The sequence below is a fragment of the Muscardinus avellanarius genome, assembly GCF_963383645.1.
Source record: "Muscardinus avellanarius genome assembly, chromosome: 7".
Lineage (NCBI taxonomy): Eukaryota > Metazoa > Chordata > Mammalia > Rodentia > Gliridae > Muscardinus > Muscardinus avellanarius.
The window spans coordinates 65383101-65403522 of record NC_137793.1 but is presented as its reverse complement, the minus strand read 5'-3'; the positions used below and the strand labels follow the sequence as shown (position 1 = coordinate 65403522).

Genomic DNA, 20422 nt, shown 5'->3' with positions numbered 1-20422 from the left:
TAAATAGAAGAGTAAAATAATTTAATTCATAAATATCTCCCTATAAAGAAGTATATAGTATGGATTAAACACTTCCTTACTTTGTTTCCATTACTGTAAGAGGACACCTGAGACTGGGTAATGTAAAATGGAAAGAAATCTATTCTATCTCACAGTCTGGGAAATTCCAAAAGCATGACACCAGCATCTGGCAAGGGCGACAAGCTGTTTATTTTATGGCAGAAAAGTAGGAGGGCAAGCAGACACATACTGATGAGATAAAACACACAAAGGGCATACTCTCATAGTAACTAAGCCACTAATCCCATCTCATAAGTGCAGGAACTCTCATGACTCAAACACTTCTTAAAAGTTCAATCACCTTTCGCTACCATTTAACTGGGAACCAAATCTCAACATGAGTTTCAGAGGTCACAAACATATTTTAAACAAAGCAAGGGCAATGTATTAGTGTGTTTGTCATCACTGTGATGAAATATCTGAGGTTGGGTACTTATAAAGAAAATGACTTTTTTTCATGCTTCTGGTCCAAGTTCAAGGGGCCACATATGGTGATGACCTTGCTGGCAAAGTCCCAAGGCAACCCAGAGCATCCATCACATGGTAAGAGAGAGGAGTGCACAAGTATATCTATGCATGTCATCTGTTCTTTAAATCATGGGGATTCTACCCTGAAAATTTTAATCCTGATCACCTCCCAGAGGCCTTACCTCTAAACACAATAGTCAGATAAAATTTCCATCCTCCTAATACCTCACAATAGAGACCTAAATTTCTACACATGAAAGTTTTGGGGAACACACTCAAACCATATACAAACCATAGCTGGTGGTGAGAGTAGATATTACATAGAGACAGAAGAGTAGAAATATTGGGCAGCTAACATGATAATGATGAAAAAAGGTAGAGCTAAGAGCATTAGATGGGTAAGCAGAAGATAAAAATGTCTCTGATTATGCCTGTATTTCTGATTGGCTAACAAAATACAGAGAGAGGAGCTTAGGAACCTTGTATGGAAGGGACTAAGTACTGTTCATACTGAAAATCTAATATTATTGGAGATTCAAGTAAACGTCTTCAACTGTCATTTGAGTACAGCAGTTTCCCTGAATGTGCAGTTTCCTTTTCCATGATTTCAGTCTAAAAATATTAAATGGAAAATTCAAGAAATACACAATTCATAAATTTTAAATTGTGATCCATAGTGTGATGAAATCTTGTACTCTCCTGCTCTAGCCCGACTGGGACATGAACCATCCCTTTGTCGATGTACCCATACTGCACACGCCCCTACCCACTAGCCATTTAGTTGCCACCTCAGTTATCAGATCAGCACTCATGTTATATCAGTGCTTGTGTTCAAGTAATTTATAGGATTCAGCACCATTCACAATTCCAGGCATTTCCAAGAGGTCTTGGGATATATTGTCCACAGATAAGGGGAGATAACAGTAGGTATATGGAGCTAGAGAAGAGAGTAGTGACCTGTGTAGAAGGGCGAGTGGATATGTATCAAATATCCCAAGAAGAACTCAATGAGTAAAGAGAGGAGAGGATGGAACTCAAGAGATAGCAAGGATAAGAAGTGGCTGAGGTGGCTTAAGAGACCCTGTTTCCAATAAAAATATAAAATAGGTCTGGGAATGTAGCCCGGAGAAGGGTTTCCAAGAACCCAAGTGCCACCAAAAAAAAAAAAAAAAAAAAAAAAAAAAAAAAAAAGTGGCTGAGGGATGGAAAAAAAATAAGAGAGTGAAATTACAGAAGTCAAACGGCAAACTAAAAAATTAAGCACAAAAAAACAAATGAAGAGTTAGCAGTCAATCTATGGAAATACCATGTGATATGAAGCTCAGAAGGCTCCTGATAATTCTGGTAGTAGGAGATGATGGCAGCACGAGATGATTGCGAGATGCGTAAGTAAAGATTTTGAGCTAATAGACTGTATTTTCAAGAACTTGACTGTGAAGAGAAGATAGGCAAGCAGATAGTAGCCAGAAGAGAGAAAAGGCAGGGGAAGAACTTCCTGTATTTTTTAATGAGATAAATTTAAGGAGAGAGGCCTGACACAAGGGAAAGATTGAAGAGACAGGAGAGAAATAAACCCATATATCTTAGAATGGCATAAATGAATGGATATCTCTTTAAAAAAAAAAAAAGAAGGAAAGACTTAAGACCAGTATGAAGTTGTAGGGAGGGCTAGAATATATATTATTTCTTCATACAGTAGAATGTGAGGTCATTTATAAAAGTATAATTTATTCTCTGTGATAACTCCACATAGAGAAATAAGAGCAGGAAGTTGGAAGCCAGTGAAAGCAGTGCTTTATCAATGGTGAATAATAAAATAGTATATGAATGTAGGTGTGGGGTTTTGTTTGTTTCAGTTTGGGTTTTGGTTTTTATTTAAGTTTTATTATTTTCAGTTTTATTTATTTCTTTTATTTATTTCAGCTTTAGTTTTTTTTTTTGTTAAAAAAAAAATTAGGAGCCAAGCATGGTGGCACACATCAGTAATCTCAGTACTTGGGAGGCTCAGACAGGAGGATTGCAGACTCAAGGCCAGCTGCAGCAACTTAGCCCCTCAACAACTTAGCAAGATCTTGTTTTAAAAAATAGAAGGGTCTGGGGATACTTAGAGATAGAATGCCCCTGGGTTCAATCCCAAGTACCACATTTTTTAAAATTCTAAGAATATATATATATAGCTTTCATTGAGCATGGGATATTATTTTAACTGACATTATCATATATACTATAACTTTAATGTTGTGACTATTGTATATAAATGGAGGGTGTGACTCATATCATGAGTAAATATATGCTCTGACTTGTATTTCTTTTGGTTCTGAACAGGATTACCTTGAAGTTAAAAGAATGATTTTCCCAAGATTTTATTTTCTTAGCAATGCTGAACTTCTTGATATTCTAGCTAATAGCAGAAATCCTGAGTCTGTACAGGTAGTAACGTTATTCTCTGTTCAGAAATATTGTTGCCTGACCAGGTCAGGATTTTGTGTACTGACATTTGTTTCTGATTCGTAGCCTCATCTTGTGAAATGTTTTGAAAATATAAAACAAGTACTGATATGGAAACAAGAAATTGGCCTTCCCTCTGTGAAAATGATCATATCTGCCGAAGGAGAAGGTCTTGTGCTCCCAAAGTATGATAAATATGCTGCAAACTAAATAATTAGGCCCCATAAGATCTCATTGTTTCATTATTTATTGAAATCCTCTTTGAATTTTTGGTATTTCAGTGAATTTTGCTAAGCAGGCTGTTTCTTCCATACTATTATTATGTAAATATACTTTTTCCTTTCGATACTATAGTAGATATTCTTCTCATTCTTGCTTTAACTAAAAATTAAAAAATTAATCTTCAAACTTTGGTGCTTGCTAATTTGGACATCCTTAATTTTAATTTTGCTCTATCATTAAACTCTGTCTTCAGTTTCTTACTCTCGTTTTAGCATTTGCCTCTTTTTGGTTTTATTACATGAACACAGATAGAAAGGAAATGTGCTACGTTAGGATGGCTGATGCTCCTCCCATCGTTACTCCCACTGGCATCTGGTTTCATCATGGTTGGCTCCCAGGCAAATAGAACAAGCTATATTTTTCCATTATTGCTGGTCTAACTTGTCAGCCCCAGCAAGAGCTATCTAACCTTTGACATTTGACTCCTGATGAAGGTTTATTTATGAAATACTATGCCCAGTTTCCTTATCTATCCAAGCCCCTAACCCAACCCTGCTACTTACAAAGATTCAGTGCAGTGTCTAGCTAGCTCAGTAGGTAAAGCATAAAACTCTTAGAAAGATCCAGTGAGGAATCCAAAAATATTTTGTAATAAATTTATAATCTCCTACATTAATATTTTACATAGAATCTAATTATTATGTTTACTCATGGTTTTGATGTCAGAATTTTCTTTTTTTTTTTTTTTGCGGGTCTAGAGATGGAACCCAGAGGCATTTGACCTCTGAGCTATACCCCCTGCCCTATTTTTTATTCTTTAATTTGAAACAGGGTCTCACAAAGTTGCGGAAGGCCTCACTAAGTAGCTGAGGCTGTCCACGAACCATGATCCTCTGGTCTCAGCCTCCCGAATGCTGGGATTACAAGCATGCACCACCACACCCGGCTAGAATTTTCTAATGCTAGGTAATATGTTTTTCTGAATAATTTTCCAAGTAAAAATCTAATTAGATGGTATTGTGGAATTATAGGCCCTTGGCCAATAAGTATTATAAAAGTGTGTAGAATACTAAATCTACAGGCATATGAAAGGGTTAAAATATGAATTAAAGTAATATTTGCTATGTTGTTAATAATATAATAATAATCTTCATAATATATTTTTTAAATAAACTCTAGGAAAATTCGTGTAAGAAGTGCTGTAGAACAGTGGCTGGTAAATGTAGAAAAAAGCATGTTTGATATACTAAAAAAGTAAGTACAATTTTTAACCATAAAATTATATCTAATATATATATATATATATATATATATATATATATATATATATATTTAAATAACCAGAAAATTATTATATGGAGTCGAATCCATTTTGAGTGGGTTTTGATAGAGCATGATGGGACATGGCTAAGTGAAAAGTAACCATTTCTATAATGTAAGTATCTGTTTGAGATTGTAATCATGGATGACATTTAGACAGTTTTTGTCTAGGCTGAGGTTCCTGCGTATCAGGAAACTTGCCAAGGCCTGAATTCACATCCATGTCTGCCTCTTTTCAAAACATTTAGTGCCTCCAGGAATCTTCCACATCAATATTTTGCATTTCTGCTCCACTTCTACTTCTTGAAATTGTTTAATTTGGCTTAGTTCTTTTAATGTTCTCCTTTTTATATTTTAATCTATCAATCACTGCTTTATACTTACAGTGAGAAAAGTACCTCAGAGTGTGAACTTTTAAAACTAACTTTACTAAGCCAGGCGTGGTGGCGCACGCTTGTAATGCCAGCACTTGGGAGGCTGAGACAGGAGGATCGCACAGGTTCAGTGCCAGCCTCAGCTACTTAGTGAGGCTCTCAGCAACTTAGTGAGACCCTGTTTCCAAATAAAGTATAAAATATGTCTGGGAGTATAGCCCCAGAAGTAGAAAAGCCCCTGGATTCTACACCCAGTACCACCAAAAAAATTTTTTAAATAAAACTAACTTTATTAGAACAGTTCTAATTATTTATTGTTGTTTATATAAAGGCTATTACTCTTTAAGTTTCCATATCCATATTTACTTAGTATTATTCTGAAATCCAGTGCATAGTTTATAGATCAGAGGAGATTATTTACATATATAAGTAACCACACTTACTTTCTCTTGTCCAAATCTTATCCCTGGAGTGATGTAATGAGTCAGATATCATCTTAAATATTAGAAGGGACTTCTGTAGGCAAGGGATACTGAAAAAATGAATCTAGGCATTTAGATATGAAAGACCAGGCAATTGAACTGAATAGACATGTCTCAAAAAAGAAATAGAAATGGCCAATAAATATGTAAAAAAAATGTTCAGTATCATTAGCAATCAGGGAAATGTAAATTAAAATGACACTGAGATTCTTTCTCACTCCAGTTATAATGGTAATCATTGAGAACACAAAAATAATAATAAATACTGGCAAGGATGTGGGGAAACAGGAATCTTATACACTGTTGGTGGAATTGCAAACTACTGTAGCTGATATAAAAATCAACATAGAGGTTTCTGAGAAGACTGGGAATGGAACTATCAGATGACCCAATAATACCACTCCTGGTCATCTTTTCAAAGGAATTGAAGTTAGAATATTAGAGGAATACAAGTATATCCATATTTATAGGCAATACATAAATATCCATGTTTATAGCAGCACAACTCACAATAGCAAAATTATAGAACCAGCTTAGATATCCATCAACAGATGAGTGGATCACAAAAGTGTGGTATATGTACATAATGGAATTTTACTGAACCATAAAGAACAAAATCGTGTCATTTGCAGGAAAATGGATGGAACTAGAGAATATTATGCTATATGAAATTACGCTAGCCAATCTCATCTCAGAAAGTGAATCGTTGTATGAATTTTCTCATATGTAGGAGCTAGAGAGAAATTGGGTAACAAAAGAGACCTCAGATAAAGGAGTAGAGACTCCAATAGAATGATGGAGTTTAGAGAAAGGAAGAGGGGGATAGAGATGTAATGGAGGTAAATGTTTCAATAATGCTATGTACACATGTGAAATTATCAATACCAATCTCAATGGCAAGTTCAAGAAAGGGGAAAGAGTGGGGAGAGAACCAGAAGAAAACACACCAAGTGTTGTGTGTATATATTATGATATATAATTATAATGCACCAATTTAAAAAAAGACAAGTAGTTTTTTATTATTGTCTTAGAATTTTTCTGGTGAGACATATCATTTGCCCATAATGATAGTCCTGTGTCTTTCTTATAATTTGTTTTTGTTGTTGTTGTTTCGTAGTACTGGGGATTGAACCCAGAGGCATTCTGCCTCTGAAGTACACCCCAGCCTCCACGTTTTTTTTTTTTTCCCAAACAGGATCTTGCTAGGTTGCTGAGGCTGGTTTTAAACCTACCATTCTGCTGTCTCAGTACCCCAAGTACTGTGTGACATCAGGCCCAGTTTAAAATTCTCTTTAAATTTTTATTTTCATGATGGTTTGGATAACAAATTCTATATAATATTGAAAAGTAGATTATAGTAACCACCCTTTTTTGTTTCAAATACTAGAAACCTCTAGTATTTGATAATGTTGCTTAAGTTTTGAAATGCACTCCTCATCAAACTAAAGATGTCTTTTGTGTGTGTGTGTGTGTGTGTGTGTGTGGTACTGGGGATGGAACCCAGGGGCTTTTCTACCTCCAAGCTATACTCCCAGACCTATTTTATACTTTATTTGGAAACAGGGTCTTACTGCGTTGCTGAGAGCCTCACTAAGTAGCTGAGGCTGGCTTCGAACCTGTGCGATCCTCCTGTCTCAGCCTCCCAAGTGCTGGGATTACAAGCGTGCGCCACCATGCCCGGCTCTAAAGATGTCTTGCTCCATTCATAGTTTGCAAAGATTTCTGTATTTAATTTTATTTTCATATATTTACTTTTTGTGTGTGTGGTACTTGGGATGGAACCCAGGGGAATTCTATCACTGAGCTACACCCCCACCCCTATTTTATTTTTTATTTTATAACAGGGTCTCACTAAGTTGTTGAAAGCCTTGCTCAAGTTGCTGAGGCTAGCCTTGAACCTGGGATTCTCCTGTCTCAGCCTCCCAAGTACTGGGATTTCAGGCATGCACCACCATGCCTGGCTTGTTATTTTTAATAGAGAAGTGATAACCACACTTATTTATGGAATACACTTAATGTTTCAACACATATATGACATATATCTTTGCACCAAGTTCATAAACATATCCATGACTTTATGAACTTTTTGTGGTAAGAACGTTGAAAATTGACTTTTCAAACAATTTAAAAATCAACATTACTTTATTAACTATAATCACCATGCTATTATATACTATGCAATACATCGCTAATGTTTTTTTCTCCTGATTAATTTAAAACTTTTATACCCTTAGATTAGCATTTGCCTTTTACCCATCCCTGCCACACATCCTTACCCCCTGCCTCTGGTAACTACTATTCTATTCTCTACTTCTATGAATTTCTTTTTTATATCCCACACACAGGTGTGAGATCATACAGTATTTTGTCTTTCTAAGACTGGCTTATTTCACTTGGCATAATGTTCTGTCCATGTTATTGCACATAATATAAATTCCTAGCCAGGTGTGGTGGCACACGCTTGTAATATCAGTGCTTGGGAGGCTGAGACAGGAGGATCTGGGTTTGCAGCCAGCCTCAGCTACTTAGTGAGACCTTCTGCAACTTAGTGAGACTTTGTTTCAAAATTAAAAATAAATAATAAAAAATATGACTCGGGGTGTAGTTTGGAGGTAGAATTCCCTTGGGTTCAATCCCCAGTGCCAATATACACATATATATGTATTTTCTTTTAAAAGCTGAATAGTCTTTCATCATGTATTTATACCACATTTTCCATGTTCATTTATCTGTTGATGCCATTTAGGTTGTTTCCATATTGTGAATAATGCTATAGTGAACAATGAAGCATAGATGTCTCTTAAACATACTAGTTTCAATTACTTTGGATATATGCCCAATAGTGAGCTTGATGGATCATATGCTAATTCTTGTCATTTTTGAGAAACTTTCATACTTTTTTTGCAATGGCTATATTCACACCAACCGTGTACAAGAGTCCCCTTCTCTTTACATTCTTGCCACCACTTGTTACCTTTAGTCTTTTTGATAATAGCCATTCTAATATATATGAGTTAGTATTTCATTGTAGTTTTAGTTTGCATTACCCTAATGGTTAGTGATGTTGAGCACTTTTGAATTTTGGCCATTTGTATATCTTATTTTGAGAAATATCTACTGATTTACTTTGCCAATTTTCTAATTAGTATATTTATTTTTTTGCTATTGAGTTGAATATTACATATTTTTCATATTAGCCCCTTATGAGATGTATGGTAGGCAAGTATTTTCTCCTCATCTGTGGGTTGTCTCTTCTATTACTTGTCGCTTTTGATGTGCAGATACTTTTTAGTTTGACTTGATTTCATCATTTATTTTTCCTCTTTTTGCATGTGTTTTCAGGGTTGTATACAGGAAATCTTTGATCAAAATGATATAATGGGCCAGGGAGGCGGAGAGAAGGAGGATCCCGCAGGTTTGACGCCAGCGGTGCTGGCTTAAGAGACCCTGTTTCCAAATGAAAAAGTATAAAATAGGTCTCTGGGAGTGTAGCCCAGAGGTAGAAGGGTTTCCAGGAACCACAGTACAACCAAAGAGAGAGAGAGAGAGAGAGAGAGAGAGAGAGAGAGAGAGAGAGAGAGAGAGAGAGAGACTCTGTTTCCAAATAAAAAGTATAAAATAGGTCTAAGAGTGTAGCCCAGAGGTAAAAGGGCTTCCAGGAACCCTAGTACCACACAAAAAATTTAATATTTTCTTATTGATTCTCTGTATGGATAATATGTCCATTGTTGAAAGTGAATTTTTGAAGCACCCTGTTACTGCTATTACTGTATTGCAGTCTCTCTCTCTCTCTTTGGTGGTACTGGGGTTCCTGGAAACTCTTCTACCTTCAGGCTACACTCCCAAACCTATTTTTATATATATTTTTTATTTGGAAACAGGGTCTCCTAAGCCAGTGAGGCTGGCTATGAACCTACCCGATCCTCCTGTCTCCACCTCCCAAGCGCGGGGATTACAAGCATGCGCCACCAAGCCTGGCTATATCTTTTAATATTTACTATGTATATTTATAATCCCAATGTTTAGCATATATATATGTTTACAATTGTCCTAGCATCTTGGCTAAATTGACTCTTGTCATCATTATAGCATACCTTTCTTTGAATCATCTTATGGTTTTTTGCCGCAAACCGGCTCAGTCGAGATTGGGGTGATCCCACTCGTAATCGAAAATCTCAGAAAAGATGGGGGGAGGATAGGGTGCCGTACTGCAGCTGCTTATCTGCAGCAATTCTTTCCCTTCTAGGAAATACGGCGCTTCTGGAAAGAATCTGACATGGACAAGAGCTTCTTGAGCTAATGACACTTTATTACAAGAACCCAGAAAAATTTATACCCTTCACCAGTAAAGTTAATAATAAGAGAAAAAGAGGTGAATGCAATCACTGTAAAACAATAGAGAATAACATGTAAACAAAGGTAAAAAAAAAAAACTAGTCCGGCTTTTGGCTTTCAAAAGATTAGCTCCAGATCTTCTCCCAGATCTTGCAGATAGGCAGTTCCAAAGGGCAACTTCCAGAAGAAACGGGCATGCCCAGGGCTTGGAGGCCTCTCAGGGAATCTTCTTTAACTTTTTTGGAACTTTCCATCTTTAGGGCTCAGTCCATATGGCAGGCATGGGGAGATGTGGCGATTCAGGTGGATGTGATAAAATTCTCCCAGGTCTCGCTCACCTTGCCTTCTAAAATCTGAAAGCTTAAGCAAACTCACAACACAGTTTGGCAGACAAACACCAAAAATACCATGTAGTTTTTAGATTTAGTTGTTAGATATACTTCCTTAGCTGCAGAACACTTTTCCTCAAATGATAGGCTTATTAGAAACCTATTCACCTTATAAATAATCCATATTCCTGTCTCAGACCCTTTGCAATATCCTTTTCTTAGCCACGTGGCACCTCCCCCATCTCGGGCAGGGTTCATAGTGGGTGTAAAGGTCAAGAATCTTCCTAGCCTTCAGCTCCATTGTATTGGGCAGTATCAGTTGCTCATAAACTAGGTTGCTTTGATGTCACACCCTACCTTTGTCTTCCTGTATCTGGGCAGGATCACAAAGAGAGGTAAATAGAGGCACCGAGTCGCCTCCCCCTCTAGGGCCCTTTTTTTGTAAGTTAGTGATTAGGTTGAAGGTCAGAGATTGAGGGGAAATCTGCGTTTGTAATTATTGACTGGAATGCTGCCACTGCATCTAAATTCTAACTAGATTTTATTATCATTTGAACAAAGCCGAGGACGTTTAGAGGCTTAGACAAATTACCAGAAAGTTTATTTTCCACGGACTCAGTTTCTCTCACAGTCCTGATCTTACACGACCAGAGCAATTCGTGTGGAGAGTTAAAAGAATCATTACCAAAAGAATAATAGTTATGAAAGAATATCTAAAAGTGGAGGAGTTTTTGGCCAGAGACAACGCCCTCTCTTGGGGCTAATCGCCAATTTGACTACGTGGGGGATTGTCACACACACGCAGATGCCGAGAGGAAGTAGGCAGTCTCGGCAGTTTTTTATTCTCAATCTATATGTGTACTACAAGGCAAAGTTAGTCTCTTGTAAGCAGCAAATAAATTATTTTTGTTTGCTTTGCAGATCTTTTGTTCTTTTATTTCCCTCTTGTAGTCTTCTTTTGGTTTTTGTTTTCTCTGGCAGTATATTTTGAATCCTTTCTTTTTATCTTTTTTGTTTCTACTATAAGTTTACGCTTTATGGTAACTAAAGAGCTAGACAAAAATATCTTTTACCTATAATAGGCTATCTTAAGCTAATAACTTAAATTTAATCTCATAAAATAATTCTATACTGTTACTCCACTCTCTCTCACATCTTATACTTTAGATTTCACAATTTATAACTTTTTATAACTTGTATTCCTTAACAAATTATCATAGATATAGCTACTTATAATTTTTTCTAACCTTTAGAACACAGTTAAATTTGTTTTTATTCAATATTATAGTATTATAGTATATTTGGAATTTGACCATCTACTTAATTTTAAGAGATTTGTATACTTCCATATGTTTTCATATTACTAATGAGTACTTTTTCTTCACCTTGAAGAATCCCTTATAGAATTTCTTATAAGGCAGGTCTAGTGGTAATAAATGCCCTCAACTTTTGGTTATCTGAAAAGGTTTTGGTTTTTTTTTTTTTTTTTGGTGGTACTGGGGTTCCTGGAAGCCCTTCTACCTCCGGGCTATACTCCCAGACGTATTTTATATTTTTATTTGGAAACAGGGTCTCTTAAGCCAGCACAGCTGGCTTTGAACCTGCGTGATCCTTCTGTCTCTACCTCCCAAGCGCAGGGATTACAAGCATGCACCACCACGCCCGGATGAAAAGGTTTTTATAGCTCCTTCATTTTTGAAGTACAAGATTGCTAGGCATAGTACTGTTAGTTGGCCGAATTTTTATTTTTAGCTTTTAGAATATATAATCTTACTTTCTTCTGGCCTACTGACAAATACATTGGTTGTTTTATGGTGATTTCTTGCTGCCTTTAAAATGCTCCCTGTGACTTTGTACTTATTGGGCTTCTTGAATCTTGATTTCAATATTTTACCTCAAGCTTGGGAAGTTTTCTGCCATTGTATCTTAGGTGTCCATCAACAGATAAATGTATTACAAAATTATAGGAAATACACAAAATAGAATTCTACTCAGGAATAAAGAAGAAAAAATTTCACAAGAAACTAAAAGGTGAATTAATACGTGGGATGCAGGAAACTGAAGAGCTTCTGTACAGCAAAGGAAACTGTTAAGAACCTCAATCGAGAGCCAACAGAATGGGAGAAGATTTTTGCCACCTACTCCTCTAATAAAGAATTAATATCTAGAATATACAGAGAATCCAAGAAACTCAGCACTAATAAAACAAATAACCCAGTCAGAAAAATGGGCAAGTGAATTAAATAGACACTTAATGAAAGAAGAAATTCAAATGGCCAATAAATAGATGAAAAAAAATGCCCAACATCATTGGCAATCAGAGAGATACAAATCAAAACTACCTTGAGATTTCACTTAACTCCAGCTAGAATGGCAGTCATTCAAAACACAAACAACAACAACAAATGCTGGCGAGGATGTGAAGTAGGAACTCTAAAACATTGTTGGTGGAATTACAAATTAGTGCAACCACTTTGGAAAACTCTATAGCAGATCCTCAGAAGAATGGGAACAAATTTACCATTTGATCCAGCAATACCACTTCTGGGTATCTACCCAAAAGAAAGGAAACCAAACTACCAAACTAGTGCATGTATATCTATGTTCATAGCTGCAACATTCACCATTGCCAAACTATGGAACTAGCCAAGATGTCCATCAACAGATGAATGGATTATAAAACTGTGGGATATTCACACAATGGAATTTTACTCAGCCATAAAGAAAAACACAGTTACATCATTTACAGGGAAATTGATGGAACTGGAGGGCATTACCCTAAGTGAGATTAGTCAGTCACTTTAAAAAAGAAGAAATCAGGTGCTTTCCCTATATGCAAAAGCTAGGGAGAAATGGGTTACAGGAGGAACTCTAGATAAGGATGGATATCCCATAGAGGAGCAAATAAGGCAACCTAACTGAGGGGATGGGAGGGGGGAAGAGAGAAACTCTCTAAAGTATATGATGTACTTAAACAAACATATCAAAGTCAATTACTAAGCCAAGCATGGGACAGAGGGATTGGGAGATAATGGGATGGGGTTTGGGTAAGGGCTCATTGGGTGATGCGGGCATGTATGTCTACAGAAGTCTTGTATGACTACAATGCACCAATAAAAATTTTTTTTAAAGAAGAGCAAAATTACATCATTTGCAAGAAAATGAAAGATTCTGGAGAATATTATGTTAAGTGAGGTTAGCCAATCTCAGAAAGTGAAGTGTTATATGTTTTCTCTGATATGTGAAAGGTAAAGAGTAATTAGGATAAAAGAGGGACTCCAGATAGTGGAGGAGAACCCTTAAGGAGCTAGGGAGGTGGTCTAAAGAAGTGGAAGGGGAAGACCGAGGTAAATTAATGGAAATACTACCATGGACTATGTGTACATATGTGAATATACCAACATCAGTCTCAGTTGGGGGAGAAATAAGGAGAGGGGAAAGAGGCCACCAAGTATGTGCATATATTATTGTCAACATGATTGACATTATGATGTGAGACTGTAATGCACCAATAAAAGTACAGTATAAGAATACATAAATATGCTTTCTACAGTTTTCTTTCTGTTCTCCTTGTGGCACATCAATAAGGCATAGATTGAGCCAGGTGTGGTAGAGGCACATGTCTGTAATACCAGTATTTGAGAGGAGGATCCCAGGTAAGAAGCCAGCCTCAGCAATTTAGAGAGAGCCTAAGCAGCTTAGTGAGAATCTGTTTCAAAATAAAAAATAAAACAGGGATAAGGGTATAATTTAGAGCTAGAAGGTTCCCGAAATTCAGTCTTCAGTACCACAGAAATAATAATAATATGCAGATTATTTTACTTTATGGTGTTCCATAATTTACTTGAGTTATCTGTACTCTTTTTTACTCTCTCAGATTAAATGATTTTCAATGGCCTATTTTCAAGTTCCTTAATCCTTTATTTTACTAAATTCTTGTTTGCTATTCAATCCCTGTGTTGAGGTTTTTTTTAAATTCCCTCATTGTTTTCTTCAGAGCCATGATATTTTGGTACATTTTAGTATTTTCATCTCTTCATTGAAAGCCCCAGTTTGTGTATTGCTTTCTTGACTTGATGAGCAATTCAAAGCTAGTGTGTGTCATCTCCTAATTTTATATATATCTATCATTTAGAAACTCAATAGCCTCATTACAAAAGTACAGGTAATGTTTTTAAAAATAACTTAAAAAGACATATTATGTATGGATTAAGGCTCTGTTAACTATTTTGTAACCTACATATACTCAAATTAGAACAAAACAATCAGAGATCTTAAAGGAAAACTCTCATGTGGCCTTGTCATGCTTAGTCATTAAATGGCCATGGTCAATTATTATATATAAATAATATAAATACATTTTTTGTAGACTTTTAAATCAAGGAGTTGAAGACTGGAACTGCCAGAATTTTTCCCGGTGGGTGGTATCTCATCCAGGACAAGTGGTACTCATTGTGGTAAGTTACCACTGCTTTTATGTATGGGTCTAAGTATTTAAATTGTGAATAGATTGCCAAGAAAGCAAATATTTGGAAAATATATCATTAATGAAGGTACTGATATTTGTTGCCTATTTTGAAATGCACTAAAGATAAAATAGATATATAGATAAATAATTGATAAATATAACAAAAAGTTAATTATAGAAGATAGGTGGTGAATATGTTGGGTACTCACTGTATACTTCCTTTAGCTTTTATATGGCTTAAAATCTGAATACAATATTGAATTAAAATAAAGTGAAATATTGAATGAAAATTATTACATTGCATTAGTTTCCAGTTACTATCATTAAGAAGTTATTACAAACTTGGTGGGTTAAAACAACCCAAATTTATTATCTTAGAGTTCTATATGTTAGAAGGCCATTTCAGGTTTTGCTGCCTTAAGTTCAAGGTGTTCATCTGCTAATTGTGAGCTCACATCATCTTCTTAGAAACCCAGAGTTAGTTTCTGTTGCATGCAACCAAGAATTCTGATTGATAGACCAGGCTTCCCAGCCTGTATTCTCTTATCTGTCTCAGGAAAAATCTCACACTAATTATTCCCATATGTATAACTTTATAGCTTATGTGTTTCTTATGCATTTCAAATTCAGTTTATACACAAAATCATTATGTCCCCTCATTCACAACACACTCTTCCTCCAGTAAGTACTTAGCAAGTAACAGCTTACCCAAGCATATAGGCCATAACCCTAAAAGCTCTCCTGTTGCCTTACCCATAGTCAACCTGCCTTTCACTTAAGTTTCTTCTTAAAACAACCATGAAGCCAGGTGTGGTGGTGCAAGATTGTAATCCCAATACTTGGGAGGCTGAGACAGGAGGATCACAGATGGCCATCCTCAGCTACTTAGTGAGGCCCTCTACAACTTACTGAGACTATGTTTCAAAATAAAGAATAAAAAATAGGGCTAGAGGTATAACTCAGATGTAGAATGACCCTAGGTTCAGTCTCATAAAAAATGCACTGGTATGTATGGGAAAAGAAAATTCAAAGAGATGGGTCAAATAACAGAAATTACATAAACTTTTAAAAAACTACAATTACATATAACATGTTCCAAGTATATTATTATAGTTTAATTAGAAAGTAGCACTAGTTTTGTGTGTGTGTGTGTGTGTGTGTGTGTGTGTGTGTGTGTGCTTTTACTGGTGCATTATAGTCTTATAATTTAAATCACGTTGACAATGACATACATGCTCATGCTTTGATGCCCTTCTCTCCAAACAAGAGTATCCAGATTGACATTGGTATATATTCACATATATACATAATCTACGGTAGTATTCTATTAATGAACCTAAGTCTTCTTCCACCCTTACCCTTATATCTCTTCTCTGGCTCCCTGAGGTTCTCCTCATCATCTGGAGTCTCTCTTGTATCCCAATTACTTCCTATCCTGCACATATGAAAGCAAACATATGACCCTTTACTCTCTGTGACTGGCTAATCTCACTTAACATAATGTTCTTCCGGTCTTTTCATTTTCTTGCAAATGATGTAATTTTATTTATCTTTATTGCTGAGTAGAATTCAATTGTGTTTATTTCCCAGAATTTTGTAATCCATTCATCTCTTTATGGACACCTAGGTTGGCTCCATAGTTTGAATATTGTGAATTTTGCTATGAACATGGGTATGCATATATTACTGTAGTTCTCTGGGTTTAACCCCTTTGGAAAGGTACCAAGTAGTAATATGGCCATTCACCATTTTTTAAGGACTCTCCACACTGATCTCCATAGTGGCTAGACTAATTTGCAATCCCACCAACAATGTAAAAGAGTGCCTATATTCCCAAAGCCTCACCCACATTTATTGCTATTTGACTTCTTTATTATTGCCATTCTGATTTGGATTAGATGGAATCTCAGTGTAGTTTTGATTTGCATTTCCCTAATGGGTAATGATATTGAACATTTTTTCACATATCAGCCGTTTGTATCTCCTCTTTTGTGAAATGTTTATTCAATTCAGTGGCCTATTTCTTGATTGGATTATTTGTTTTTCTAGTGTAAAGTTTTCTATGTTCTTTGTATATTCTAGATATTAGACCTTTGTCAGAGGGATAGCTGGTAAAGATCTCCCATCCTGTAGGCTTTCTCTTTAGACTTTTTTTTTTCAGGTCTGGGAATGAAACCCAGGGGCATTCGACCTCCAAGCTATACCCCCTGTCCTATTTTTTATTCTTTATTTTGAAACACGGTCTCACTAATTTACAGATGGCCTCACTAAGTAACTGAGGCTGTCCACAAACAGCGATCCTCCAATGTCAGCCTCCCAAATGCTGGGATTACAAGTGTGCACCACCATGCCTTGCTCTCTTTGCACTCTTGATTTCCTTTTTATGAGCAGAAACTTTTTAGTTTGATGCCATCCCACTTATTAATTCTTGTTTTAATTTCCTGAGCTTTGAAGGTCTTTATGAGGAAATTTCTACCTGTGCCTATATGTTGGAGTGTTGAACCTATGCCCTCCTCTAACAGCTTCATAGACTCTGGTCTAACTTCTAGGTCTTTGATATATCTCAAGTTGATTTCTGTGCAGTGAGAGGTAAGGATTTAGTTTCATTTTTCTATAAGTAGATAACCAGTTTTTCCAGCACCATTTATAAAAAAAGGCTGTCTTTTCTTCAGGGTATGTATTGGCAACTTTGCTGAAGATCAATTGACTATAAGTGTGTCAATTTGTTTCTGTATCTTCTATCCTGTTCCATTGGTCTGTGTGCCTGTTTTTGTGCCAATGCCCTGCTGTTTTAATTACTATAGCTATGTGATATAATTTGTTTTTTGGGTTTTATCATTTTTATTTTTTATAAGTGGAACATATTGAAAATGGTGTACATTTAGATTGTGCTGCATGCCATTCACTCTCCCTTTCCCCCCCCCCCCCAATAGAGAGTGTCCAGGTTAATCAAGTTGTATTTATGCTACTACACATATTCATATGTAGCTCCTCCATTGAACAACCTCAGCTTTCTTCCTCTCCTATCCTTCCTTTCAAGCTCTGCTGAGATTTTTCCCTCCATTAATCTGGAATCCCTCTGGTATTACCACTACTCTCTAGCTTGAACATATTAGAGAAAACATATGTCCTTTCTCTTTCTGTGCTTAATTAAGCTCACTTAACATAATGTTCTCTAGTTCCTTCCATCTTCTTGCAAATGCTATTATTTTATTTTTCTTTATAGCTGAATAGAATTCCATTGTGTGTATTAACCATAATTTTGCAATCCACTCATCTATTGATGGAGATCTAGGTTGGTTCCATATTTTGGCTAATACAAATTGTGCTGCTATGGACATGGGTATGCATATGTTAATGTAGTTCTCTGATTTCAACCCCTTTGGAAAGATACCCAGGAGTGGTATAGCCGGATCAAATAGTGGATCTATTCCCAGTTTTCTAAGGGATCTCCATACTGATCTGCATAGTGGCTGAACTACTCTGTACTCCTACCAACAGTGTAAAAGAGTTCCTCTTTCCCCACATTCTCGCCAGCAATTGTTGTTGTTTGATTTCTTTATTCTTGCCACTCTGATTGAGGTTAGATGGAATCTTAGCGTAGTTTTGATTTACATCTCCCTGATGGCTAGTGATGTTGAACATCTTTTCATGTATCTATTGGCCATTTGTATCTCTTCTTTTGTGAAGTACCTATTCATTTCAGTTGCCCATTTCTTGATTGGGTTGTTTGTTTTGTTAGTGTAGAGTCTTTTGAGCTCTTTGTATATTCTGGATATTAGCCCCCTATCAGAGTGGTGGCTGGTGAAGATCTCCCATTCTGTAGGCTTCCTCTTTAGATTCTTGATGGTTTCCTTTGATGAGAAGAAACTTTTAGTTTGAAGAGATCCCACTTATTAATTCTTGCTTTAATTTCCTGCTCTTTGGAAGTCTTATTGAGAAAGTTACTCCCTGTGCCTATACATTGTATGTGATACAAATTTGAAGTCAGGAATTGTGATGCCTCCTGCATGGTTCTTATTACTGAGAATTGTTTGACTATTCTGGATCTTTTGTTTCTCCATATGAATTTTATGACTGATGTTCCTAGGTCTATGAAAAATGACATTGGTATTTTGATAGGGATTGCACTGATTATATAGATCACTTTGGTGGAATGGCCATTTTGATGATATTTATTCTGCCTATCCTAGAGCAAGAAAGATCTTTTCATCTTCCAAGGTCTTCTTCAATTTCTTTCTTTAGTGTTTTATAATTTTGATTGTAGAGTTCTTTTACCTCTTTGGTTAGGTTTATTCCCAGGTATTTTATTTATTTTAAGGTTTGTGAATGGGATTTATTTCTGTATTTCATTCTCTGTGGATTTATAATTGGCAAATAAAGAAGCTACTGATTTCTCTAGGTTGATATTGTATCCCGCTACTTTGCTAAATTGGTTTATCATCTCTAGTAGTTTTTTGGTTGAGAGAAAGCAGCACTAATTTCATCATGCAGTATTCTACCATTGTTACTGTCCTCAGGTTATTATTAATGATGGTTAAAATATAGGATTTAGGAAGTATAAATGAATAATGCCTTCATGAGTATCAATCAAAATGTAATCTTTAACCTTTGAATACATATAAATGTTAAAGCTCTTTAACACACAGATGCACTCATACATATACTTCACATACTACATATACTCCATGAAAACGTGTTTTAGTTTAAAATAAAATGAATGTTTCAATTAACTTATGTATCCTTTACTTTTTCAGAGCCAGATTATGTTTTATAATGATTGTATCAAAAGTTTTACTAGTTCCCATTCAAAAGAAGAGCTGGAAAAAGTTTATGATAGAGTGATGTGTCATCTAGAAGAGGTTGCAGAGCTGATAGCTATGAGTACTAGCGACTCTCGAACAAAAACTGTAATGGGGGCACTGCTTACCTTCTATGTCCATTGCAGAGATACTGTGATAGGTTTACTACTTAAAAATATTTTCAATGCAGAGGATTTTGAGTGGACAAGGTAGGTATATCTAAACTATAGTTGATACATCTAATGATGTCTTAAAAACATATTTTAAGGTAAATTGATTCTCTGTCTCAAAGCTTTGTCAAACTCAAGCTTTAGTTTTCAGGAAAATGCTGAAATTCTAAAATAACTATGCTAACTAGAGTAACTACTTCTGTGCTCTTTTCTCCTCCATCTTCCCCTCTTTTTCACTTATTTCTGTCTTATCTTCCTGGCCTGTTTGTGCTCTTCTTTAGTTGCATTTTTCTTTTTGCCCTTGGGCCAGATAGTAGTCTTCAATGAGTACTGAGAGGTCTACCATGGGTCTCTTCTTTTTCCCCATACTGTCAATTCTGGAACAGACCAGGCTGGGGAAACAAATCAGAGACCATTTCCAGCCACTTTTCTAACTCAGAAACTCCCTTTTCCCCATCTGGAGTCAATCAGTAAATATGAAAGTAAAGAAAAAACAGAGTCACTGCCTTCGGTGAGAAGAGCAGACCAAGCATCAGATTTTCATACCAAATGTGAAGTTTCAAACTTTTGAATTAAGTATTTTCTAAAAGTTTTCTCTGTTTTTACCTAGGGTTTTATGTACTCCCATCTAAGACTTTCTAAGGTGGCAGTATATAAATTTTTAAATGCCTTTTACTTGAATTTTAATTTTGAAAGTTTACTTATTTTAGATTTCTTTATAAGGTCTTATAAGGATATACAAACAACTAGATGATAGCCTAAACTGCAAGTGAGATAAGAAAAGAGAAGCATATAAAGGTACAAAGTCGTGCCTATGTGAAAACTCAAATAGTCCTGGACGGTGCATGCCTCCACCTGTAATTCAACTTCAGAATAGTACCACACCCAAAAAAATACATGGGAATGATTTTTCCCATGTCATTGTTATAGTGTATTTCAAAGAA

General features: G+C 35.9%; 1 protein-coding gene across 1 annotated transcript in view; it reads left to right on the top strand.

Moving 5' to 3' along the window:
* Nucleotides 1–20422, top strand: part of DNAH14 (dynein axonemal heavy chain 14) — a gene marked incomplete at both ends in the record, with an annotated part of 395029 nt that overhangs the window by 110813 nt on the left and 263794 nt on the right. The window contains 5 exons of the mRNA XM_080698700.1: nt 2854–2958; nt 3043–3161; nt 4378–4452; nt 14408–14495; nt 19264–19517. Coding sequence (XP_080554826.1) covers nt 2854–2958; nt 3043–3161; nt 4378–4452; nt 14408–14495; nt 19264–19517 — 641 coding nt within the window. The remainder of the gene's footprint in view (nt 1–2853; nt 2959–3042; nt 3162–4377; nt 4453–14407; nt 14496–19263; nt 19518–20422) is intronic.